Source organism: Gymnoscopelus microlampas (assembly GCF_963454915.1).
Source record: "Gymnoscopelus microlampas genome assembly, chromosome: 22".
Taxonomy (NCBI): domain Eukaryota; kingdom Metazoa; phylum Chordata; class Actinopteri; order Myctophiformes; family Myctophidae; genus Gymnoscopelus; species Gymnoscopelus microlampas.
In genome coordinates, this window is record NC_139959.1 from 27,680,059 (window position 1) to 27,707,775 (window position 27,717).

The window sequence follows — 27,717 nt, forward strand, 5'->3', positions numbered from 1 at the left end:
TTCAGATGGCGTGGGGTAGTGGTGGGATGTGGGGGCGGGGTGTTCTACTGGTTTTGGCCTTTACTTTGATGAATACAGAAACAGAAGTCATCTGCAAAGAAACTCTACACCTACAGGCTCAGGATGTGAACCGGGAGTCTGCGGAGGAGGTGGGGAGGAGGTGGGGGGCACTGACAGCACCAGGCCTCGTTGGCCAGGCCCACCGGGCCCAGTCGAAACACTCAGAGCCCCAGAACTTCAGCTGGCAACCAGAGTGATGACATCACCGCCCCTCTGCGCCGCTGTTACACTGTATTGCATATGAGGCGCATGTGTGTGCCGCACAATGGGAAACAGATTCTGGGGGGGGTTTTCAACGCGGCACGAGCGACACGCACGCTCCGTGAACACGAGGAGCAGTGGAACCGCTGACCCTCACTGATGTTGAGCAGATGCCAGGGAGTGCGAGGCCAAATATAATGATATGCCTTTTTTTTCCAGTAGTCGATGGTACGCGGGGAAACGCTCAGTGTTTCGTTCAAGTCTGAGAGTGTAACTCTCAGGCAGTGATGGAAGAAGTACTAAAATGTTTTACTTAAGTAGAAGTATCAATACTCTATTGTAGAAATACCGGACTTGTTACAAGTACAAGTCAAAATTGACTTTAGTAAAAGTACAAAAGTATTGGCATCAAACTAATACTTAAAGTACCAAAAGTAAAAGTACTCATTATGCAGAAGGTCCCATTTCACAAGTTTTCAAATTTATAAAATGTATAAAGATCCTTTGAAAGTCTACCAGCTCACAACGCATCGCTTTGGCTATTTTCAAATTGCCAAAGTATATTGGTCTGAAGTTGCCTGGAAACCAGACGAATCTACCATTGCAAAAAAAACATTGCCCTCGACAGATTTGGTCTGGCAACGCTGTGATTGGATTTCACTCCCTCCAAAGTTGTGAGGGACCAATCAGGGCCCAGTATGCAAATGTAGGGCAGGTTTATCACCAGAGGCATTTTTTTAAATCCACCCCTTGGAAATGCACGTTCCATAAAGTGATTCCAGACTAATATCTACGCAGTGATATTAGTCTGGCCATGCCAGGTCTGAAGTGGTTTCGTAATAATAATAATCAAAATCTACAAAGTAACTAGTAACTAAAGTTTTCAAATAATTGTAGTGGAGTAAAAAGTACAATATTTGCCTTTGAGATGCAGCGGAGTAGAAGTCAAAATATCGAAAATTGGAAACACTCCAGTAAAGTCAAAATACCTCAAAATTGTACTTAAGTACAGTACATGAGTAAATGTACTTTCCACCACTGCGCTCAGACCCATGAGGGGCGCCACGTTTTGCATGAACACTCATATCATAGTATTGCTAATCTTGTTATAGGTTCAGTTTACTTTTCTCAGTTTCACGTTGTACTAACATGCCATGTCATCAAACACCATAAACCCAGCTATTTAATCACCCAGCATACATTTGATATAGGACGTTGTGTTCAAGTATCATGGTGAACTACTGTAAAAACACCCTTATAAGACACACTCTCACTTTTATAATTGTCATGGTGAACTAAAACACCCTTATAAGACACACTCTCACTTTTATAATTGTCATGGTGAACTAAAACACCCTTATAAGACACACTCTCACTTTTATAATTGTCATGGTGAACTAAAACACCCTTATAAGACACACTCTCACTTTTATAATTGTCTTGGTGAACTAAAACACCCTTATAAGACACACTCTCACTTTTGTAATAGTTTTTCCTACACACACCAGTGGTCGCAGGAGATGTTAGGTCAACAGCTCGTAACAATGGCCAGATCTACAGGAAGGGAGATAAGCATCGAGTAGGTTATTTGAAGTTAAGCTGACTTACTGTAAACATGGCCATTATTGTTGGCGGATGTATTGCCAGGGGAACACATTAAGAGCTGTGAACAGGCAGTGTGGCCCTCACAAATATGGTAAATGGTATATAAAAAGAGCGAATCCTCGCCGATCCTCTGCTGAAATTATTTCTGCTGTGGGAATACACAGGTCGGAGCTGCCAGAAGCCATACCAGCCTCCCTTCGTTTTCAGGGGAATTCTGTTATATGCAACATCTGTGTCAATATTATGGAGGTTTTTTGGGTCCTCTGTTCTTTTTAAGTGGTGGAAAAAGAGAACAACTTCAACTGCATATGTTAACATTCAGCATAGAAAGAAAGCAGGTATGTAAAGGGGGAAGGGGGGTGTAGAACTGTAATTATACATGTTTTTAATGATTAGGCCTAATTAAGTTATTATCTTAACTATCCAAATGCAAAATATTATATACAGTAAATATGCGTCCAATTACAGTTAATCAAGCTCTTGCACACATCAGCTGCCATTCTTGGCCAGCGTCAAGTTTCTATACACACACAAAAAAAGTTAGATTACTCTTCTGTTGAAAATGTTGAGCTGACATTATCACATAGGCCTACACACACACACACACACACACACACACACACACACACACACACACACACACACACACCACAGGATTCAGTAACCTTGGCTGGTCTGGAAAAACGGATATATAGCCCCACAGTAAAATCCTGATGTTTATTCAACTCTGAGATTGTACAAATGGAACCAAATGGTCCATTTGGTTCCATAATAAGGGTCCCTTTGGTTCCATTTGTACAATCTCAGAGTTAAATGAACACTCAGGATTATTTTTTTTAAAAGTGTGTGTGTGTGTGTGTGTGTGTGTGTGTGTGTGTGTGTGTGTGTGTGTGTGTGTGTGTGTGTGTGTGTGTGTGTGTGTGTGTGTGTGTGTGTGTGTGTGTGTGTGTGTGTGTGAGAGAGAGAGGGTGCAAAGTAACTAAGTGCAAAGTAACTTAAGTACTGTACTTATACAGTAAGTACAATTTTGAGGTATTTTTACTTTACTGTAGTATTTCCAATTTTCAGTACTTTTACTTCTACCCTGCAGGTAAATATTATACTTTTACTCCCATACATTATTTGAAATGTATTATTTGAAAATTATTATTACAAAAAAATACCTTAGGTTACCCACTTCAGCCCTATATAGCGCCTACATTTCGTCCATTTGAAAATAGCTGATCTACAAGCTCACAATGCATCACAGCATTGCGAGCTTGAAGATTTCATACATTTGCAAACTTGTGAAATGGGACATTCTGCACAATGACTGCTTTCTACTTTTGGTACTTGAAGTACATTTTGATACCAATTACTTTCACTCAAAGTAAATTCTGAACTCCGGACTTTTTTTTTTTTACTTGTTACAGAGTATTTCTATATTGCAGTATTGATACTTTGACTGAAGTTAAAACAAAATGTGAGTAGATACTTCCTCCACCACTGGTGTGTGAGGGGCTGTTCCCTGCCTCCTCCGCCCCAGCCAGAGCAGAGCAAGCATTGCTCTGTCTGTCTGCACACAGTGTAGAGACTAGAGAGCAAGCAGCAGCAAAGCAGCGGCTGTGGAGAGAGAGAGAGAGAGAGAGCGAGCGAGCGAAAGAGAGAGAGGGAGAGGGAGAGAGAGAGAGGATGATCATGAGCGCGTTATTGGACCAGACCAGACTACTAGACCGCAACAACGCCACGACGCATTTCACAGGTAAAAGAAAAAAGAAAGACAGGAAAAGAAAAAAGTGTCCGGAGCATAGATCGATGTGTTGGTGTGTTTAATTCCGCGGTGTGCTACGTGCATCGGTGTTTTCGAATTCCATCGCACGACATCTGGATATATATGTTTTTTGGTGTGTGTGAAGTAAACAGCGGCGGAGAGAGTCGCAGCATCAGCCGTTATATTTATAACGGTTTCTCAACTTGCAGCCAGCCCGTCTATACATGCTCTCCTGGTCTACTGTCTCTGCCCGTGTGTCAGTCAGATCATGGATGATGGACATATGTCACTCATGCAGAGTGTGACACTTCTAGGACACAGTCGGAGGAGGGGACGCAGAGTGGCTTGTTTTGTTTTTCTTTCTTTAAAATGTTTCCATTTGAACTTAAGGATCCATAAAGTGGCTGATCCGATGCCACCGTTGCATTGCATATGATGCAGGGCTGTTATATCATCTCTGAAGGTTAAAAGATTCTCTGATGATGGGAGCTAGTGGGGCTAGCATTGCTATAGCTGCTACCTGCAACATCCATCCATCCATCCATCCATCCATCCGTCCATCCATCTGGCCTGTCTCAGTCTGTGTCAGTCAGTGACATGGCAGCAACACACACACACACACACACACACACACACACACACACACACACACACACACACACACACACACACACACACACACACACACACACACACACACACTGTGTGCTTGTGCATGTGCGTGTGTGGTGCTGCTGCCATGTTACTGACACACACACACACACACACACACACACACACACACACACACACACACACACACACACACACACACACACACACACACACACACACACAGGTCCATCATCATCACTGGCTGTGCGTGTGAAGGGCCGGATCATGCATTTTGTTGAACGACAAACGGCAAGAAGGATGCCCTCCTATTATGGACACCCGTGGCATGGCAAATGGTTTTGCCAAGTTTTATAGGCGTCCAGCTTTGATGTCTGCATGTTGTCACTTTGTCACACCTGCTGCAGCATGTGTGATGATGGTCATGACGGATGCTGGTTGACCTTTCTCGTCTCCTTCCCTTAATCCTTGCCTTGGAATACAATGCACATAATAATAAGGATTATGTGGATGATGATGATGATGATAATAATTTATAATAATGATAACAATTTATTTGTTGAGTTTGATTATGTTCATTAAACTACACTTTGTAGTAGTAACAAAAACCTGTCTTTTTGTGGGGCCACTGGTTGATAGCCTAAATATAGTATAATTATGCAAAATATTTGGCTTTTTACATTTTAAAAGACAAAGTGTTATGAACAGTACTCCTACATTTTCTACTGTACATGTGTACATACTGATACTACACACACGTGTGTAATTTAATTAAAAGGGGATGACATGGCTTTACTTTCGATTAGCTCGAACTGTGGAAACTTTTTCTGCAAATGGCTTGTCACAAATGGAACTAGGTCATTGTTGTGGAAAAGCATTCACCTGGCCTGTTTCAATCATTGCTAAATGACTGTGTCTAATGACGCTGCGCGTTGCATTGTACATAGAACTAAACAGACAGCATGGACCCGATTTATACTTCCTCATATGATGGTGTTGCGTGCAGAAAATAGCTAATCTACAAGCTTGTAGGTCTTGAGCTTGTAGATCTGCTATTTTCCGTGCACGACACCATCGTACGGCGGTGTAAACACTAAGAAATGTCCTCTTTGATGTGCTTTTGGCATATTCTGTTCCTTAATCTGAATTTAACCGCCCATATTTAATTTGTTTGGAGCCTGCTCTTATTTAGGCTAACCTTCCATGGACTCAGGGATGGGATATCAAATGTATCCAGTCCTGGTATGTTATGTTTTTAATATCAAAGCTCTATTGAAATGATGCAGCCCTAGTGAGCTGCTTATTATTGTCAGGATTTACTGGAGTAAATCAGTGTGCTTATGTCAGAGCTCCCAGCCCCTGAGGTCACATCAGTGAGGGGACAATTGTCTAGACAGGCTGGGGAGATTCTTAGACAAACAGCAGCTGACAAATAAACACCAAAGTATTATCATTACACAGCGAAGCCCAGTCTACGCCTCACAACTAAAAGACTAGAAGAGGGAAAAGGACATCTTGGTGTGTGTGTGTGTGTGTATTTGGGTTTGTGTGGTCAGCCTTTGACATACCCCTGTGAAAAGGCTGGTGTGTGTGTGTGTGTGTGTGTGTGTGTGTGTGTGTGTGTGTGTGTGTGTGTGTGTGTGTGTGTGTGTGTGTGTGTGTGTGTGTGTGTGTGTGTGTGTGTGTGTGTGGGGGGGGGGGGGGGGGGGGGGGGTTGGGTGGTGTATGAGGAGGGAAGTGGCCCATTAATTTCTCCCAACAGCAGAGGAAAGGGTTGGTCAGCGATATACAGAAGGCCCTCCACGGTTGTGTGGAATCATGAGTCATGCCCATTGAACTTCCAGGAGTGGTCTGAGGAGCCAGTGATAAGTCAGAAGCTACGCCTCCCCCTTCCTAGTCTCCGAGGTCATCGGCTGTCCCAGGGCCAGACTTATATTTTTCCAGTCAGTGAGCAGCACAGGCAGCCTAATGCATCAGACTGGCTATCTCGTCTACCCTCCATACCTTAGAGCAATTCATCCTCATAGATGATTCTACTCTTACTTTGCAGCCTCTGACACCATGTCTCTGCTTGATATGAATGATACTGCTGAGAATGTTGGTGTTGTGCTAAATCTTGCTGGTGCAGTACTTGTTTTTGTGGCTTTGACAGAGCTGCGTCTGGAGGATTTTCCAAAACATGATATTATTCTTTCAAATTTTTAATTTCTCACTCTCTCTCTGCATCTTTCCTGCTGTCTCGGTTTAGCATCAGCGTTAGGCCAAGCGCATAACTAAATCCCTCTCTCTGACGTCATTGGGTGGATATACCATAAGACCTTGAAAATTCTCTTGATGTTTGCTCAACTACAGGGATCCCCTCGGAGTCCCTAGTGTGATGTCATGTGTGATGTCAGAGCAGAGCTGACGCAGGCGGGAAGGCTGGCGGGTGGAGCCAGCCAGCCAGAAAACGTGTGAGATCTGCCAGCGTGCCTCTCAAATCGAGAATGCAGGGCCAGTGAAATGTGGCCTGCAAGCATGAAATGGAATCCACGTTGGGTTGATATTATTATAGATTGGCTGGATGCGAGCCTATGGCCATATGTTACGCAGATGTTTGATCTGCCTGCCTCGTGATTTGTCAATTTCTGCGTGTAAGTTTTACGTCAATGTGATGATTAGGCTAAGCCCTGGGGGCACCGTGGCCGTTCAGGGTTAAGGGAGAGGTTTTTCTTGTGTTCATATAGCACTTTTCTACATTCAACACAACAAACATTGCTCTGCTAGGTTACAGGCTAGTGCTAGTCATAAGCTAGGCCTATATTCTGTTGGAGACACTGAAGGCTGTGGCTCTTTAGCCTAATTGGGTAGTTGCCATGATATAGCAATGTGCATCCATGGTAACATACAGCCTACTGGGTACTTTTTTGTTGTTGTGTTTGTTTGTGTTTAGTTTGTATTTGATTGTTTGGTAGCACAAGCCGTCCTAATGGTTCACATCCCAACTTTCCTCTGCATTATGAGGGAAGTGTCGTGCAGAGTCCACACTTGATTAGCAGAAAGCCAGAGCGTGCTAACCCTTTGATCATAGTGTTTCTGCCTGAAAAACCACACTACTGTCAATTCCAGTGAGCCCCAGACCTTGACGGACACTAATTACCATGAAACAAGCTGGGTAAGCTGAGGAACAACAGGGTTTGGAATAGCTCGATGCTGGTGAAGCCTAATACATTTACATTCCTATCTAGGCATATTGCAGAGTGATTACTAATGTATCTAGGCCTGTAACTACTTCCCAGACTAGTCACCATCAATTTCTCACAGTCTCTGTTTTGTTTCACGTTAGACCAGTATCATCATTATTTTAGACTATTAATAGTTGCAGGGTTTCAGAGTAGTTTTAGTGGGTTTCTCTCTCCGTGCATCAGCCAGGTGATGAGCTCTCAGTTGGAGAACATCTCATGACGTCAATCCCTGCATTCCAGTGAAATTAAGCTAAGCCTGCTAAACAATGGGGAATTAGCACATTGATATAATTACCCTCTCATAGGCAGTGTCTTACTACGCTAACTGGATGCTGCGCAGATTTCCCTTGTGCATTAACACGTTATTATGGTGCTCTTGTGGGCCTGATTATTGTTATTTAAGTTTTCTCTGGAATTAATCACTGATGATGCTGCATTAGTCTAGGAGGACCATTTAATTATTTGTCTGGACATGTTTGTGACAGACCCTGAAGTGAATTAAGACTAAGCCTTGGTGTTGCACTGTGTGATGTGTTACTCCATGGTAGAATAATGCAACAATAACATCCCTCATCCCATACCGCCTTTGATTCGGCTGCCAGCGGAGTCTGACTGTAATACGTTTTGGACTGAAGCAATGTGGCGGGAATGACCTAGAGGCTTGCTTGCTATTGTCTGTAAACTGCCATTCAAAAAGCAAAACAATCGTTGCCATGGGAGATCCTCTGCAAAATATCGGAGTGGGTGTTTTTGGCTAAACCTTTCCATATGAGGTAACTGATCCAGAATGTAAGGGTCCCGCCGATCACTGAGAGGGTGTGGATGTTAGAAATAGCACATGGAATGCAATGTTGTGTAATGGACAGTGGAAACATACTTGTTATTATCCATCAATCACTGTCAAGTCTATAGAAGAAAAAATAGGAAGTCTCTCACTTCTTAGGTTGTAACGCCAGTACAAAAGCCTTCACAATAAAACCCTCGGTTAATTTAACTCTTGAGATTGTAAAAAAATTACCATTTGGTAAAAAATGTACATTCAGAGTTGGCCTTGCCTAAATGAACGGTGCGGATTTCACTAAGAAGGTAGTACGGTCAGTGGTCCGGGCACTTAGCCTCTAATGTAGCCTGACAGCGCGTTGCGGGTTTGAGTCCCGTTCCCGACGACCTTTGCTGTTTTTCTCTCCCCGTCTCTCTCCCTCTTTCCTGTCCATCTTCACTTAACTATCAATAAAGGCAGAAAAGCCAAAAACAGAAAAAAAAGAAGGTAGTGCGTTCTGAATGTCGTAGAGTTCCTAAATCTTGTGGCAACAAGATGAAGGTAGGACAGAGGAGTACATGCTGGCTATTTCTGTCTGACTGTACAGGTCAAGGTACATAGCTCCCCAACCAGGTGAAAGCCACTTGCTGGGCTTACTTTGCTGTTTATACCTTTGGCCAACCATAACATGCCCAGGGCTGCATGGGAAGGGGTGTGTGTTTGTGTGTGTGTGTGTGTGTGTGTGTGTGTGTGTGTGTGTGTGTGTGTGTGGGGGGGGGGGGGCAGTGGGATTACCCCTGATTTACACTTAGTTGCACAGTGGAGTCACACATCTACAATTTCACAACGTGTCACGTGTGTGAACTTGTACATCTATTTATTTGGCTTCTCTGCCTTTATTTGGGATAGTACAGTGAAGATAGGACAGGAAATAGGGAGAGAGAGACTGGGAGTGATACGCAGCAAAGGCCATCGGGCTCTGGAATCGAACCTGTGACTCTGCGGCTGCATTAGAGCCTATGTTGTGTGTGGTATGCGCCTTAACCACTAGGCCATTGGCAACCCCGTAGACATATTATTTTCGGGGTGCGACACCAACATGCGACTACTGTTAAGTTTCAATCCTTTATTCTGCCAAGAGGCCTCCTGGAAAAACTTGCGACATCGTCCCCCGTCCTCCGCTCTATGTTGTCCCTGGCTGCAGCACATGCTTCCTCAGGAAGAGAGGTGGCCCTCCGCTGACAACATGATGTCACAAAGATAAACAATACTGTGGACGCTGGCTGCTGAATGTGATGTCTTGTCGTCCCTGAGAAAGTCGTGTACAGTACATCAGTGGTTCTGTCTTGTCATGTCAAGGACCCCTAAATGAATATGTATTTGGCCGCAGTCCCCCATCAGAAAATATTTTGTGCCAGGTCACCCCATGCAAGATTTGTGTTCTTAAAAAAAATCAGAAATTTTCCCAAATTATTTGAAGATTCTTTTGAAAATAGCAGAGTTTGTAGATCGGCTATTTTTAAGTAGCCTACAGTATGCACAGTATATACCGCAGGTTTAAAGTCGTTAAACTGATTTCTATGCTATATTAACTAATTTAGCTGGGGACCCCCTGGAACCCCTTCAAGGACCCATGGGGTCCCCGGAGCCCCACTTTGAGAACCACTGGTGTACATGCACACGTATTGTAACAGATGCAGGCTCGGCTAGGGGCCAGGCGAGTACACACCCTCTAGGTTAGCGGTTCACATACTGTAGCATGAGAGATGGGTGGGAGAAACAGAGGTGCAGCTCTTGCAGCATTATTTTACTAAGGGGAGTGGGTGTGTTTTGGGTTCTGAATGACCACTGATGTGTGGGTTGCTCACACTTTTTGTTTTGTAGTCGCATTAGTAGAATGTGTTTTATTAAGCCGCTTGTCTCAGATTTTGTACAGAAAATGGAGCAGGTCTACTAGTTTACATCGATAGGTCAAATCAAATAGGCTAATGAAGTTTCATCTATTCAAGGTAGACCCAGTTTCCATTAAGTTAGAATCAAACCCAAATAAACAAATGTTCAAACTGTAGATGCACTTAATGGATGTAAGATGTTATCATCTCATCATATTGTTTCAATTAAAAGTAGATCAACCTATCTGAAATTCTGACTCGCTGGCAGCCAGACTGCAGATAATCTTTACCACAATGTTAACAAACTAGCCTCCTCTGTTTTGCTGAACCAGGCCTGTTACTTATTTTCATTGACTCTCTCAGCTGCACACACTATTGATCCATATACACACTGTCTGCCACATACTATAGCCTTGTACTGCATACATCCACTCAATTATTTAGGAAAACGTTTATCACATACCCCAGACGGACAGTAGTAGTGTTAAGTCTAGCCCATAGTATCCGCGCTGCTGTCTGCTCAAAGCTAACAGCAAAAAATCCCACTTTTGGCTTCTGGCTTCTGTCTAATCTAGGTCTGTGTCCATGCTGTCCCTCCCTGCCCTCTCTCTCTCTCGCTCCCTCCCAACCCCACTGTGCCCTCATCTCACACCGGCCCATGAATAAGGAGTTGACACCAAAATGTCAACCTGGAAGCCATCAGACCACCGCCGCTGGCGCAACCGACCAATAAAGGCACATGCCCCCTCGCACTGCTAAAAAACGCTCATATCGGTTTTCTAATAAAACAAGCCGTGGCCTTGCCAAGAGATCACTTGACTGCGGAGGCGACTCCCTCGCATCTCTAATTAAAATGTCGAATGATATTACAGTAGTGCAGAGTGAGTGATTAGCGATGTTGAAAATGCAAAGGCTGGTATGAGGGTACTGCACGGCATAATGTCAGCATCATCAGCCCTCATGTGGTTCTGTTTATTTTTAGCTTACTTAGCAGCATATGTTATCCATAAAGTGAGATCGTTAATTTCTCCTGTTTTGAATGAGCCATATCATTAAAATGCAGCAGATCTCCACTCTTTTTCCCTCCCTTTTTGGATTTCCAGTTTCAAGAGCAGCACGCTGGCAGAATGGCAATCTTTCTCACACAAGAAGGCATTGTAGAGAAACACAATATTGTTGTGTTTTGCGGAATGAAAGCTGGCCATTGTTGTGTGCCATTTCTTGAATATGGGGTTTTATTTGATATAAAATGGGAAATTCCATTACGTAAGAGAATTAGTTGTATTTAAACTGAGCTTGCCATGGGAAGCAAGAGGTACTGTAGGAGTGGTTGTGCACAAGGGCAGGTCACGTTACACAGGGAAATCCTCAGTTTTGCAGATGATGTAGATAAGCCCCATTTAGTGAAGAGGGAGCAACAGAAATTACCTCAGATTTAGGATCTAACTAGATTAGGTTGCATTATGGGCATTCAATTGAGCCCATATTTCATTGACATATCATATCAAAAGTGAATTGCCCTGTATATTGGAATGCAGCCCGAGGCTAAACCAGAAGTTTATGTCTGCTTTTGGTGAAGGCCTAATCTACAGGAAGGAAGGGGCGGTGACACGGATCTGACTTCGATCTGGAAGCTCGATCGGTGTCGATCTAAAGCTGCCGGGGTCTTTTCAAGTCTGGCTGTTGACATGAGCTAGTTTCTAGGGATACGGTCTGAAATTTCACAGTTTATCCAGTGAGTTTGGATGACAATACTGATGTGACAAATGACTGTTGAGTGGCTGGCATTTGGCTTAGATCAGGGGGTCTTCAACATTTTCAGCCCAAGGACCCCTTAGTTGAGAGAGAGATGGCCCCTGGCTTAGATAAATTGAGCACATGAGTTGAGTGAAGTAAACAGCACAGCATTCAACACCAGTTGAAGCTAAATTAATAAAATAAAGGTCAGAGCATGCCTCATCTACAAGCACATGAAATCATACTTATGTATAATAGCCACTAACCTCTGATTTATACTTCGCACGTGGCGAAAATATCTGATGTAGAAGCTATTCTTGATGCGTTGTGAGTTTGTGGATCTTCTATTGTTTCTAAATGTTTAGACATTTCTCAATGATGACACGCCCACAATAGGGACGCCTTGTTTGTCGTTAACACTGATGCGTTAACTCTGTGCACAAGGATCACCCTGCTATCCTGCTTAACCGAAAATCTAGACTGTCCTTGACAATTGGAAAGAGTTAAACCTGAAGGGGGAAAAAAAGTATTAGCTGGGTAAGTGCCAAGAGTCAATCCTCCAAAACTAACAGGGTTAAGGTTTTAAATGAAAAAGATAATCGTATTAGAGGGCCAGACATACAAAGAGAGCAGCATTTCACGGTGTTGGATCCCGTTAATCACCAACAGTAGTCTGCTATCTCTGGGCTCAGGTGGAGGGGAGGAGAGGAGAGAAAAGCAAGGCTGGAGGAAATAAGGGGTGGTGTTGTCATCCTCTCAGCCCAGACCTCTTTTTCTATAAAAGATGTTTATGTTATTTATCCCTATAAAATAACCTGCTAACGTCTGAACTAGCCTGGTTGAATCGAAGCTAAAAGGAAGCCGTTGATGTAAGTGGAGCTGGGCTGAGGATGTTGGGCTGCTGTTGTCATCTGCCATTTCTTATTGAGGACAGCGGATTTGTGGGCAGTCATTTCATTTCAGGCAGTAGTGAGTGAGCCGTAGAAGCATCTGTCCCGTCGACAAGCCTTTTCCAAAGACATTACATCCACACAGTGGCCTCATCTACCCTGCCAGTTGTGATTCAGACTCTGCTTATGATTTCAGTGCCTTATCAGTTCCACTTAACAGTTCGTTCCATTGGAGTATTTCATAGGAAATATTGTTTTATTGCATAATAGATCAATCATACTGCTACTGTGATGCTTAAATATTGAGCCGTTATATTTGCTATAAAGTATAGCCTATAAACAAGCAGGTTTTCTTGTGGGAGCAAAGCATTTCAAAGGTTATTGATGCCTGCAGAGAATCTGGCGTACGTTTAGAGAGTCTGTTTCCCTATTTTTCCCTCAACAATTTCAGAATTGAAATTGGTTTTTCGATAGCCAGCCCTAATCCTGAGGTTTTTAAATTCGACATTAAGAAATGTCCCTCTGCCTTAACCAGGCAATGATTTCTCGCTTCTTAGATTAGGATTTGGATGTGGATGGTTGGAGGGAGGAAAAAATAGAGAGAAGAGAAAGATGAAGAAGTAACCTACATCTTTCGTCCAACAGCCCTACCGTGGTCGCCCAAACCCCTCCCCCCCCCCCCCCCCCGCCCCCCGGCACCTCATTGATTCCAAACGTGAAACACAGCTTGGCTGCTGCTAACAGCCACCTTCCAGCTATACTGTGCACACAGGTCTACAGGGAGCGAACTGTAAACAATGACATTTTGGAATTTGACTGCAGTACCAGTGATCATCTTAAAACTGTAGCCGTCGTCGTCACTGACGCCCGGCGTTACTTTGGACCAGTAGATGTGACGGGTTGGGATGTGAGCGACATGACGCCAGGGTTGTTGCTGGGGGGACCGGAGAAGAGAGGGAGGAAACACGGGCAAGGCTGCTAGTGGTGGGAAGAGCGAGGGATCTCGGTTTGACGTGGTAGCTCAGGAACCGGGTGGGGGGGATGGGGGGGCTGATCTTTTTTCGTCTTTTTGTGTTCTTTTCCTTGGACTGTCCATTCCGGTCGAGAACCCTTGTCAATGATGGGACACGGGCAAGAGAGGATAATGGTTTTAACGTCACCTTTTCTCCCTCTCTCTCTCCTTCTCTCTCTCTCTCTCTCTCTCTCTCTCTTTCTCTCTTCCTGTCATTCCCTCTCTCTCTTGTTTTCTTAGTGATGGCCTCAGCTGTGCAGCTGTGCTGGCGATCCCGCCGCTGCGCATAGGGAAGAAGCAGAGACGCCTTGACAACCAAACTTCCTCCCTCCTCCCTCCCTCTCTCACTCTGTTCCCGCTTTAAAGAGCAACATCAAGAAAACACACCAGCATAAACAAATGTGACCATGTACAGCGTGGAGGACCTCCTCATCTCTCACGGATACAAGCTCCCCCAGCACTCCTCCTCTTCCGCGGCCCCCACCCCCACCCCGGACGCCTCCTCGCGCCAGGCACCCTCACCCCCGCCCCCGTCCTACGGCAAGCGGCACGACGTCCTTGAGATCCGGCCCGGCCACGGGACGGTGAATGGCTACGAGAGGGACGTCGGGGGCTTGGGGTCCTACGGGACCAACGGCGGTGGCTCCAGGCCGCCCACGGGTTGCAGGGTGGCGTTCTCCAACAACGAGCCCCGGGACAGGGACAGGGGCGAGGGCAGACAGGAGGTGGACAGCCGCAACCAAGGAGACACGCACTCTCTGGGCGAGTCCTTGACCTCAGACAGCGGGTGAGACGTCGTCCGTGTTGTGCCCTGAGCCGTAAGGCTCCTTGGCTCCATTTGCCATATGATTATGTCATTGGTTCCCAACGTTTTCTGGACCAGGGCCCGCTTGAAAATCTCAAAAGCGTTTGCCATGTTAAGTGGTCAGATGGGTGGACCACGTGCATTTTCAGAGCATGCCTATTTTAACGATCAATCAGGTGATTGTGTTCCGGCTTGGATTAATGGAACTAATATACAGTAGTATACTTTAAGTTCCTATTTGTCGGTTTCACAATGAAAACAACATTTTTTTTTTTAAAGAGATTTAGTTTATGTTATCATTAGTGTTTTGCCAATTATTTGGGGGCCAACTTGCAATATCCTCACAGCCTACCAGTGGGCCCCGGCCCACAGGTTGGGAATCGCTGCCATATGTGGTTGCTTGCTGGTCGTTGTTTAATAACAGCCGTCTGTAAAATCAATGAAAACACTAAACTAGGATTTCTGCATGATGGCTTTTTTTGGCACCTCATTTTGAGCTGATCTCCCTCCTACTCCCTCCCTCTCTCCCTTCATCTCTGTTGCTCCCAACCCTCCCTCCTTTGGTCCCAGCCTCCCATTTCATCTTTATTCCCCCCCCCCCCTCTCTCGCTCTCCCTCTCTCCTTCCCAATAAAGTCAGGGGCTGGGGAGGAGGGATAATGTGTGCTAGAGTTTTAATCTGCCACATGGGACTCTGGAGTTGTAAACAAAGCTGCTATTGGGCAAATGCTCTGTGCCCTGTTGAAGCCCAGGCTTGCACACACACACACACACACACACACACACACACACACACACACACACACACGTCATGCACAAGCGTGTGTGTGTGTGTGTGTGTGTTGTGTGGCCATGCACTCACAGAATTGTACACAATCAGAGGCACACGCACGCATGTACACGCGTTTGTAGGTACGCACGCACGTGCTGTTTGCATGCGCGCGCGAATGCATGCATGCATGCACGCACACACGCGCACACACACGGTTTGCCAGGTTTCTCAGAAGCCCCCAGGGCCTGTGATCAATATGTCCGTCCCTACGGTTTCAAAGGCGTTATGCCTCCTGGTATAATGCATGTGCATCAATAATACAGGCCATGTATAGTCTTTTTTAAATATGCATATGGGGGCTAGGCTATATTTAGCTCAGTCTGGAGTTACGCAAGTGAAACCCTCCTGGGGAAGAGAGTGTTAAAACATACTGTATGAAGCCTGAGTTATACTTGGTTGCACATGGGTGTTGCGCACCGACACGAGCGATCTACAAGCTCACAGCATGTCGTGGTGCAATGCGTTGTGAGCTTGTAAATGGGTTATTGTTTATGCATGACACCGGCGCACAACCAAGTATAAATCAGGCATAATGTTTCCTGTAGCAGCCTATCCGGTGTCTTTGATGAAACTGGGCCTGTTTGGTTTGCCTATTCGCTGTGGTTCTGGAGGTTACGGGGGCTGTAACTGAGACAAAGTCAATACAGCGATTTCCCCTGTACACAGTTAAACAGGCTTGTCAGATGTTTCCCCCCCTGTGCACTGTTTGGCTGATTCCAGTTTTTCTAATCCATTTTAGAATAACAGCCAGTGATAGACTGGGAATCTGAAAATAGTCATATGACCTTGAATAATATTAAAATGTGTGTGTGTGTGTGTGTGTGTGTGTGTGTGTGTGTGTGTGTGTGTGTGTGTGTGTTTGTGTGTGTGTGTGTGTGTGTGTGTGTGTGTGTGTGTGTGTGTGTGTGTGTGTGTGTGTGTGTGTGTGTGTGTGTGTGTGTGTGTGTGTGTGTGTGTGTGTGTGTGTGTGTGTGTGTGAGAGAGATAGAGTAAATTATGAGACTGTGTAATCCACATTTTCACATCCCCTGCTCTGACAGCACTAACAGAGTATTTTTGGAATGGGAAAGTGGGAATAGCAAGACATACTGTAATGCGTTGCCATTCCTGTCTTTTGCTTGTGGATCCTTCCTTACACAGCCTCCCCACACCGTCCGAGGCCGTTTGTCCTCGCTGTTTAAGTTTGGATAAGGAACAGGCCTATCTTGGCTGTCCCATTAGGCTACTAAGGCTAGTACTACTTAGACCCAATTAGAGTAATGATGATGGCGATGGCAACTCATCTTATATGAGATGCCCCCGAAATGCAGTGAAATGCCTCGGTCGACTGCACCCCAGCACACATCCCGGGCCAGCAATGGGCACGGATTGGAAATGTCAACGATGTGCCGCAGTCGCAGGCCCCACGGGCGCACATACATATGCATGCGTCTTGATGGCATTGTCCAACCGTCATTCGGCCACTGCACAAATAGCCATAAATAAACAGGCTCTACCCAGATACCACTGAGCATCAGTGCAGCCAATCAAGGCAAAGTCCCCTTAGATGCAGGAGCGCTCCTTGGAGCGTTCTATTGAGGCAGGATTGTTTTTTTTTAACCAAGGTTGAGAGAGCTCAAGAATGGAGGAAAATCGAAGATGATTGTCAAATGACCTGAGCTCTTCGTCTGTCATGAAGGGCATCCAGGACTAACAGCGTCATCGTGTAATGTGATCATTATGCCCAGTGGAGAATCATGGTACCAAGTACTACAGCGTCATTCATGGCTAGCTGTCGCCACCTAGAGGGGGAAAGACGTAAATGTTGATATTTTACACTAGCAAGTAACTGTTTCATTTATTTCATTCTGGTTGGATTGAAATTGCTATGTATTTCAATGTTTAACAAATCTAAATGTAACATGTTGCATTATTGTCTGATTATCTAAACAAGTATACAGTACAGTGAATCACGCAATCACACACAGGCTCCCCCAGAGTTAGTGTTGATGTGTCATTAAGCAAGACACTTGAACCCCCAATTGCTCCCGATGAGCAGGTTGGTGCCTTGCATAGTTTCCTCCGCCGTCTGTGTATGAATGTGTGTGTGTCAATGGCTGAATGTAATGCACATTGTAAAGCGCCTTGGATAAAGGTGCTATATATAAATGCACCATTTACCATTTTACAATCTTTCATTGTGTCTCCTTTCAGGTTCTGTGACGGTCCCAGAGGACCACACCCTCAGTCTAAGGACGTGGCCTACTGGAGGAGGAGAGGCCAGGATTTCACCGTGCTCCTGGATTATGCCGACTTCAGGGAGCCTCCTGGAGGAGGACAAGGGGAGTACAGCAGGCAGCCTGGGCCACAGCAGCCGAGAGGTCAGGAGGTGCCCGCCGAGGAACGGCAGAGGGCAGCTCAGGAGAGGCAGCGCTGGGCAGCCCAGGCTCAAGCCCAAGCCCAGGCCCAGGCACGAACCAGAGAGAGGGAGGCTGCCCTCCACCAGTGGAGGATGGCCGCCGAGAGGAAGTGTCAGAGCCTAGGCACCGAGGAATGGCGTCCGGCGGTGAGCTTCGCCCGCCAGCTGTCAGAGAGCGAGGGTGAGCGCTGGGCTCAGGAGCAGCAGCGTCTCCATGCCAGGACGCCGGAGGGCATGGTCGTCCACCCCAGGACCAAAGCCAAATCGCAGTCGCTGCCCCGGATGCTGATGCAGCCCGACAGCCTGCAGTATGTGGACATGACCTCCTCCGGTCAGGAGCTGTACAGGAGAGTCAACGGCCACCCGCTCTCACCGCATGACATTTACAGGGTTCCCCGCTGGCCGGAGAACGGCCGACCGGCTAGCGCCACCCAGCTCTCCGTTACACCAAAGCCACGCTTCACCAGACCCCCCAGACCCCCTTCTTACGAGGTGCACCAGCAGATCAGGGGTAGCTGTGAGGTGTTGTCTGGGTCTGGGAGAGATTCAGTCGTTCCCCAGGCCAGGGACCGAACACCACTGCCCCTGTCCAGGGCAGGTGACCCTCAGCTGGACTATTTTGCATCGGACTCTGGACCCCCCGGATACATCCCTCCCCCATCATACAAGAGAGCACCTGTCATTCCAGGGGGTCATCGAGGCTATGGCGAAATCCCTGTTGGCTACAGGTAAATTACTCTAAAAAAAAACAGCGTTAAAATATGAGTTTTTGTTCAGTTATGTTTAGATTTTTCTTCAATGCATAGCATTGTTTCACTCTCAGAGACTATATGTCTGCTAAACATTAGTTTATAGTATTGCGATGCCTGTCGGAATGCATGCCCCATTGGTTTTGCAATGCCCATTGTACCCATTGTCAGAGTACTTCGTGCGGTAACCATTATCATAGTATAGCACTTTGAGGCCAGTCTATGACGTCAGTACTGTGATGTCATGTTGATTGCATCAGGGATCTCAAGATATGGAGATCTATAGATATTGAATCGCTGATCCGACCGACTTCACACTGGGCACCACACTTCTTCTGGTCCTCAGTGATACACACGGCAAGTTTAAAGTCGATCGGTCGGTTGTCGGGAAAACGTGAAGAACAGAACACACACACACACACACATGCAGAGATTTACTGACATTAGTTTTGGTGAAAAAAGCCTGCATATACTGGTATCGGTTGAAATCGGAATTAGAAATGACTAGTCCGGTCGATGCATCCGTTGCGGGATATGCGCACATGATCTGGCAATCCAGGAGGCAGTTCGTCCCATAGCTGGGCAGCCCCGTAACCATGGCGACATTCTTTGATACAAAAACGCTAATAAACAGCTGAGATTTGGTGATATCGAAATACGGGCTTCGCAGTTCCGTGGGCATGGTAATGGTCCATGGCTGTGTAAAAATTCAGATCAATTGCTCCAGCCAGTGAGGAGAACCGGGCAGACAGTTTTGGTCTCACCACCACCACAGAGGTTTCTCAAATTATAGGAAGATGAAGCCAATATCGGACATCCATAAATAATACGTTTTGTCCACAAAATGCTGTTTTACATTGGGCAATGTATGTAAAATATGAGCAATGAAACATTCAAGATTATTTTCCATGGATTTCGTGAATATATTGTACCTATGTGAATGTACACATCTGATTATGATAAAATGCCTGGCCCCTGTTCTTGTCCACCATTAGTGGAACATTAAATCAATGCACCGCCTAATATCTGGTGATATTTATTTGTGATTATTAATTGAACTGTCCAATACTATGAGGATGGCATGCCTATGACTCCTGGTGATTCACACGTCTCCATTCGGCCCTTAATCGACTAAGAAATTGTACAGTTTGAGTCAGAGGTTTGCCAACATTCATTATTCTACTAGCCTAGCCTGTTTTGTGTTCTTTCACTATGCTCTACTAGTGCTATACAATTGAAGTAAAACTGCATTGTCATAATTCCCAGGTACCGAGGGGACGTGTACCAGCAGATGCAAATGGTTCCGGATGGGTCTCATTGGTACTCCAGATATCCAGCCGGCCTATGGCCTGATCCCCAGAGAGAGAGGAGTGTACAACTACCCAGCCGTAAGCAGCTGTACCCTGGCTACGCCGTCCAGGAGCGCCCTGGTGGAGGAGTCCAGTACATCCCCTTCGATGACCCCCGCGTCCGTCACATCTCCTCAGCCCTCGGTGGCAACTCCCTGACGGACGCCGACAAGATCCGCCACATCCGCAACGAGCTTCCCAGCGTCACCGTGTCGGAGCCTGTGTCCGACGACAGTGCCTTCTTGCCTCCGCCGTTGGGGCCCTTTGTCGCGGCCAAACAGACCGCAGAGGCCCACCTGACATCTTCGAGCGACTTTGACAATGACAACGACAGGTGGCACAGCGATTTGCACAAAGAGACTGTCGATAACTTCCCAGCAACCGACCAAAACTGTAACAGATATTCCAAAAACCAAGGTCCTCCACCCTCACCCTTGTCAGCCTTCCAGGCCACAGTGGTGGCCTCCTCCTCCTCATCTCGCCAGGGTTCCAACTCAGACCAGGGCTTCACGGAAACCATCACCCAGGTGAAGAAGATCGTCCCAGACTCAGGGCCAGAAAGTAGCAGGAACAGTAAGAGGAGGGTGAGCGAGACAATTTTCTGCCTGGTGTCCGTCCCCATTCACACGCCAACTAATATTAACAAAGACTCTGCCGCAGATCAGAACAATAACGAGATGATACCAAGTCTGACTGTCACCAACACTGACAGTGTCACTCTAGGCCATGCAGACAACCTGAAACTCCGCAGCAAGTCCATGGCCGACATGCCCCTCAGGCCCCATCACTCCCACTTCCACACCAGCAGCACATCCTCTATGAGGAACTACAAGAGAGCTCCATTAAGAAAGGAAATCATAGACGCTTGGGCCCTCCAGGCCAACGAGGATAAGGAGTTGTGTTACGCTGGGTCCTGGCCCGGAAACCAGTACCGAAATCAGGAGACCCAGACCAGCTCCCCCTTGACGGTGAAAAGTCCAGGCCCTCAGAGCCCTTCGGGGGTACAGGAGCCTGGCCAGTCTGCCCCAGAGACAACCACAGACACTGGCTTGGGGACAGACAGCAGCGCTTCGTATGGCTGCCCCATGGCTGGCCAGAAGAACCTCCACACCTCCAGCAACAGCGCCTTCTGCCGCCTCAGCCTTGGCCCGGATCAACCTTCATCTCCACAGTCCTCACAGTCGACCCCATCCTCACCATCCAAAGAGGCAAGTGAGCAGGGAGACCAGCACCCATCATCCCCCAGGAAGAGTGCTTCCAATCCCGCAGATGGTGAGGAGCAGGTGGCCTTCGGTCAGTTTCTGCTGAAGCCAGTGAACCGGCGGCCCTGGGACGCCATAGGGGAGCTGGAGTACTTCAACAAAGAGTTTGAGGATACGATCAGGAAGAGGTCTAATGTGGAGCAATGCATTGGGGAACTGGAAGAGGTGCACGAGAACATATTGGAGCTTAGCAAATCAGCACACATGAATGCCGCTCCAGATCCAGGCAGGCAAGCACTTAGTCTTCCACCAATGCACATGAATAAACCCAAGAGCGTGAAGACTAGATCAGAGTCCTGGAGTTCTAGCATTGATCCAGAATACAGGGAGGTGAGGAGTGCGTTTTCCAGGCCACAGGAGAGAGCCAACACCAGACCAGCAACAGATGAGTTATCCGCACCACCAGAGCACAGCCCCAGACAACGTGCCTCCCTGCACCAACCAACGCAACACTCTGACCCCAACCAGGTCTACAGGCAAGACATCCCAGTCCCCCAAGAGTCTTTACTGCGGGATGTGGGATTAACTGTCTACACAGAGACTCCTGAAGGTCCTGGAGGAACAATCCAACGCTCCCTTTCAGTACCAACTCCGCTAGATCACCAGGAGGTCAGTCTGTCTGTGGAGTTGTCATGGGAGAGCAGTACAACATGTGTTAAAGATGGTGCTGGCTTTGAGCACAACCCAGATAAAGAGCTTCAAGCTGAGGCGCATGCTGAGGCAAAGGTTAAAGCAGATGACACATCACGATTCAGGCCAAATTTGATCATCCGCAGGGCCAATAGTGAAAATAGTAAACCGCCCTCATCACACATCGGCAGGCTGACCAGAGAGGCCGCGTTTTCCTTTGAGGACGACGGCTTAGATGAGAGATTTGTCTTCCCAGACCGTCTGACCTACAGAAATGATTCAACAATAGCCGACAAGCACCTGGAGATCTTGTTGATCCGGGAGAAAGCCAACTCATTGCCTGCCGAGGACCTCAGCAATCTGTATGAGGTCAAATGCGCTAAGGGCATCCCTGAGAATGAGTCCATCGAGCAGCGGGCAGCCAGGATCCTTGGCATAGCTGTGCCGGTGGAGGCCTTGGGCGTGGCTGACAGACAGGCAGAAGATAAGCAGGATGACTCAGACATCTCCATAACCACCACTGATAAAGACATTAAAGACCTTCCAGTTGAAACTGAAACACACAACAGTGAAGACAGAGAGACACAGCAGGTAGAACGAGAGTGTGAGCAAGTGAACAAGGAGTCCCTGAACAACCAAGGACAGGAGGAGTCAGAGGAAGACACAGGGACAAGAGCAGGTGATGTGGACCATACCGTGGACAGACAAATGCCGGGTGACAACAACCACAGCGACAGTGGAGATAGCCACAGCAAAGAGAGCCAACAAACCGTGGCGCTGGGCCTACCCGAGTTCCCACCCAGCTCACTTCCTCTGTCCCTGCCCGTCTCCCCCAATGGGAAGTTGGCACTAAGCACCTGCAGCGGCGAGACGAAAGGACGCGGCGCAGCCTCTAAGTTAATCGAATCCCTGCAGGACAAGCTGAGCTCTTCCACGTACTCATCATCGACGTCTTCGTGCAGATCATCCCCAGAGAGAATGGCCCGTTTGAAGGAATTGGACTCTGTGTCCCGGATAAGGCGACTCAGCCTCCAAAGTTCCGGAGACTACTGCGAAGAGGCAGATGCAGAGGACAGAGATGGAGACAGAGATGCGGAGGAGGCTGGAGCTCAGGTAGAGACAGAGGGACAAGTGGCAGTGGAAAAAGGTGACAAAGAAGAGGGAGGGGAGGAGGAAGAGAAGGACTCAGGAGATGAAGATGTCAGCCAGGATGATTGTGAAAGGTGTGGTGAAAGGACAGAGGAAGCAGAGGAGGAGGAGGTACACGAAATAGGACAGCAAAGGGAAGAAGAGGCGTTTGAGGTGGAACTGAACATAGAGGAAGAAGAGCTGAGCGGAGAGATCACAATATGTTTGGAGAATGAGGAAGTGGCTGCATTGAACATGGAGGAGTCTCAAAGAAACGTGGAGTTCGAGCTGAAAATCGAGGAGGATGATGATGAACACAAGCCCTCGACGGAGGATCAAATCAAAGAGAACACGCTGGATGTTGTCAGAGAACAAATGAGTGAAGAAGCTGAACGAGGGGAACTGCCCAGGCCAAAGCAACGGACCAGGGCTCAGAAACCCCCACTGCTCCCCAAACCTCGCAGCGTGCCCAAGAGAGAGATCACCCTGCCCCTCAGCTTCAGCAGTGTGACCTGTGGTTCCAGTTCTCTGGAGGACGAGGAGGTGCTCTCTGTCTCAGGTGGGTGCAGAAGTGGTGCACACAATATATTATTATATAATTTGTATTATATTTATTATTGATGTAGGTTTTGCCTCAGCAAATCAAAGCATGAAACAGAGCATTAATTATATTATTCATTATCCTACATGTATTGTAAAATGTATTTTAGACTTATTTTGAACATCCTTGTTTAAAGGGATAGTTCAACCAAAAAGTTTTTTCTATCGATTAGTCACCCCATAGAGACTTCAATTCATGGCTATTTTGTTTTTGTCACATTCCTAAGCCAATAATTTGATGTCCAGCGGACCGGTAGGAGCTGGTAGGAGACACAAAGGAGAATCTTTGTGTCTCCTACCGGAACCGCTGCCGGTCATCAAATTATTGGCATACTGTAGGAATGCGACAAAAACATATCCATGAATTCAAGTCTCCATGGGGTGACCAATCGATAGAAAAAAAGTCATTTTGGGGGTGAACTATCCCTTTAATCTGTAATTATTTAAATGTACAAATATTGAATTCATTTACATCATTCTAACACTTTAAAGTCATTGCCCAGCTCTAATTGTGAGTTGCCAATGAGACTCTGTGCCCTGGGATAGAAATGGTGTAGAGTGTTTTCTTTGCTATAGACCAATTATTTGTTTACCAACATTGAGACTGGACGCACAGGTGATTGTTTCATGCAATCAAGTGAGGCGCGTCCTACCGAGACCTGACAGAATGGGTTTCATTTAGTGCCGGCCTGTGCGCGCATACTGGTTCTTATCAGTGTGACGTCGTCTGTTAAGGGGTCTATAAAGAAGAACTAACATGAACCTTGAGTCTTGTTTTTAATTGCACATCCTTATCTTGTCCTCAGACTCGTACGACCCTAGCCGAGTGGAGAGGGTGTGATTTCTCCGGCACAACTCTGGGAATCTGTCTGGTTCACGTTAACAGCTTTTCGGGACAACAAAGCTTTCATCTCACCTCATGACTCGGGTGCTGCGACCGCCTCCCCCCCAATATTGTCACACAATGCTCCTCATGAAAAATGTTTGCCCTGGTGCTCCGGAAGCCTTTCTACAGCCAAACAAAAGTGCCACCACTCACCAATTCTCCGGGCCTTCATTGCTTTTCAACGTCCTCTTCTTTCTATTCCCATTGTTCAATCCACCACCACTCAAAGGTTTTGAACAGACGAGCTTCCACCTCTTTCTTTTTACTTTGTTTTGGGGGAAAGTGCATGTTCATCATTTGCCATCAGCACTCTGGCTCCCTGTTTGTGCTGAAATATGAATGTAAAAGTGTGTCTGCTCTCCAAACGAAAGACAGAGAATACGAACAGAAAGAAAAAAAACAATGAGAAAAGGGTATTATGTTACAATCAGTGTTAACCTACACCAAATGTAAATAATAAAGAGTTATAAGATTTTATTCAGAAGAAAAAGAAAAGATTTTATTTGATTTCAGTGCTGAAGAAATGTATATTTTCTTATCTGCGTTTTTTTGCAAGTGTAGTTTAGGGGTGTAATACCAATAACTAAATCCCCTTGTCTTTATTCTTCTACTTCTTGTGCGATAGAGAATGTACTTCTAGAGGCTGGATCAGAATGAGAAACACTGTGTTTTCTTTGAAAAGTCTCACTCAAGAGCAATATCGTCATTGCACGGGGCTTCGGTGGAAAAAGCTTTGAGTAGCAGTTAGTCCGCAGAGCAAGCATCACCTCATGCGCTTCAGCCTTGTCATAAAGGTGTACGCTGGAGGCTGTGCTGCTGTAAGATGGCTGGTTTTGGTGTTTATGAGCACCTGAGAATCCTTAGTTTCAAGTACCCAAGAGATCGCACTCGGCCTGTTACGTTATCCGTGTAATGCTCACCAAACTGCCCGGAAGAAAAACAAGTCATTTGGCAAATGTTATTTTTGTTAATCAGCTCTCATACTGTATAAAAAAAGAAGACAAAATATATATATATTTTAATGCGTTAACAGAAGTTTATATTTAACCGTGCAGTTGTGATTGGACCTTAGGCGGTTTAAGATTGACTTGTGCAAATATATCTTATTTCAAAAGTGTTTTCTTCTTTTTGTGCAAGAAAAGATAGATATAGCTCTATTGATCGCAGTGTGCCTTGTACACACTACTGTGTTTGTGGAGAAGTATTTTGTGTGTAAAACTCCAGTATTTTTCAGTGAACAGTACTTTACTCTACTCTGGACAGTTAATCTGGACATGAGAAGTCTGTTGTACTTTTATTGATGAAAAATCCAGTGTTATTTTGGCAATAATACCCAATATTAAGTTAATGATGCTTAATATGAATGCTGTACAGAACTTTACCACTGAGATACTTAGCTACGGTATCTGAGTGTCTAATAATTTCATATCACTTTCAACATATCATTGCTTTATAAGGTGGCAGCAGAATACAATTTATTTACACATTTTTCACTAGCGGGATAGCAATACAGAAAAGGTTTAAATAACTTACCCAAGCAAACTAGATGCTATGCTTAGGGCATTAACGTTAACTGGGTTCAGTACAAAATGCGAAGTAAAACTGTGTCTTCAATGTTCATTTGGTGATATCGCTTGCACCACATTGCTGTTGTCTCTAACCCCCGTCCTGATCCACTCACATTCGGTGTTAAACATGTATGGATCCGGTAGAAGACTTGCATGAAAGTGGTTTTCGTTTTCCGTTTGCCAAAGAAAGTTGGGTAGGAGATTTGTCGTCCTCAATAACAACAATCCAATTCCTGTACCTCTGTGTTCCAGGTAGACTTACCATTAGTTGGTCATTCTCATAGATGTTTTTTGTACTACAGGTTATTTGTAACATATATATTATTGGTGCACATCTTGCTTTGATATTTTCTATTTTCATACCGAAGTCTGTACAGCTTCTTCTTTTCCCCCCCTTTTTTTTTGTATGTGCAGGCATTTTTATTTCTCTTGCATGAAATGCATAAGATGTTACAGAGAGAAAGGTGTATTTGCATATAATTGCATTTGGTACTAGTCTATCCAATAAGCAACTGTTATATTTCATATAATTCATATTTTATTTTCAAAAGTTATGCAATGTATTTAAACCAGAACACAGTATTTTTTAGATTATTGTAAAAAGGGAATTGTTTGAAGGCACATGTGTCTATATTTATGGTGTGATCATTAAGAATGGACATGAATACAGACACTTGTGTACTGCCATTGTATAATACTGCAGTGCAGACTATTCAGAAATAAAAGTCTTTGCATGTAAGATGTTTGCACCTGATATTATTGTCTAAAATCTATATTTTAGTGTAAAGATAACATGACAGATTGAAAAACAAAATCATCTTTGAAGGCAGGCAGTCAGTTTTACAGAATGACTTGGAAAAGTAACATCATTCTTACAGTGTTATCAACTAGGCCCACTGTGGTTTCACATCATAGCATGGAATGAGTGGATGCTCTGAGGTTCTCTTGTATCATAAACATAAACGTAACTTTTTCGGCTGCTAATGTAGCCTAATACCTGTACAGTAGATGACGCCCATATGCCTGCACACAGCCAAGCATTACTGTAGCAAACTTATGGCTTAGCCTTAGGCTACTGGTGAACGTACATTTCCACTTCTATAAATCTTGCAGAAAACAATATCTTTATTCTTGAATCTGAAAATTGTATGTTGAACTATAAGAAACACATATCATGCCACCTCGGCACTGTCACAGATCACAGAGAAGATTGTGTGCACATCTTATGCCTGTATTTAGGCCAGGTGCTGGACATCAAGGCGAGAGTCAAGTGGAAGAAGTTTTTAAGCTCCAAAAACATACTTTTATTACTGGTGCAACGTTTCGACCCTTTTAGGTCTTCATCAGGCAAAGATATTTGCCTGATCTTTCATCTCACAGACAAATGGTTTCCTAATTAATTAATTTGATCCAAATACAATTGTCTTATTCATTATTGTCCCTGAATGTAACCAACATGGTTTTATAATTCCGTTAAGAAATATAATCAACTTTTCAAATGATGTAGTGGATGGTAAGCACAAAATAACCACCACAATATTTGTATTCATCATTTCTTTATCAAATTATTAATTTGATATCATATCATGTGTGACAGGACTGACAGTATTGTGACAGGACTGACTTAATGTCTTGTGTTCTTTAATTAAGTTAGATAAGCATTCCTATTTTAAATGAATGTAATATAATTAATGTAATATTAGATTAATATGGTTCACCCAGGACATATAATAAGGATCTAATTCATTGGAATATGACTGATATTGTA

The 27,717-nt window shown here is 45.4% G+C and overlaps 1 protein-coding gene across 1 annotated transcript; it reads left to right on the forward strand.

Moving 5' to 3' along the window:
* Window positions 1-3,448: 3,448 nt before the first annotated feature.
* jcada (junctional cadherin 5 associated a) lies at window positions 3,449-26,688 on the forward strand. Its single transcript, XM_084049162.1, has 5 exons — window positions 3,449-3,607; window positions 13,984-14,530; window positions 17,573-18,505; window positions 19,793-23,454; window positions 24,302-26,688. The coding sequence occupies exons 2-5, from the start codon at window positions 14,151-14,153 to the stop codon at window positions 24,334-24,336; spliced, it is 5,010 nt and encodes a 1,669-aa protein (XP_083905288.1). The 5' UTR covers window positions 3,449-3,607; window positions 13,984-14,150; the 3' UTR covers window positions 24,337-26,688.
* The last annotated feature ends 1,029 nt before the right edge of the window (window positions 26,689-27,717 follow it).

Coding starts and splice junctions, on each gene's coding strand:
- jcada (XM_084049162.1), top strand. CDS start 14,151: ATGTACAGCGTGGAGGACCTCCTCATCTCTCACGGATACAAGCTCCCC. Junction 14,531..17,572: donor TCCTTGACCTCAGACAGCGG/GTGAGACGTCGT, acceptor GTCTCCTTTCAG/GTTCTGTGACGGTCCCAGAG. Junction 18,506..19,792: donor GAAATCCCTGTTGGCTACAG/GTAAATTACTCT, acceptor CATAATTCCCAG/GTACCGAGGGGACGTGTACC.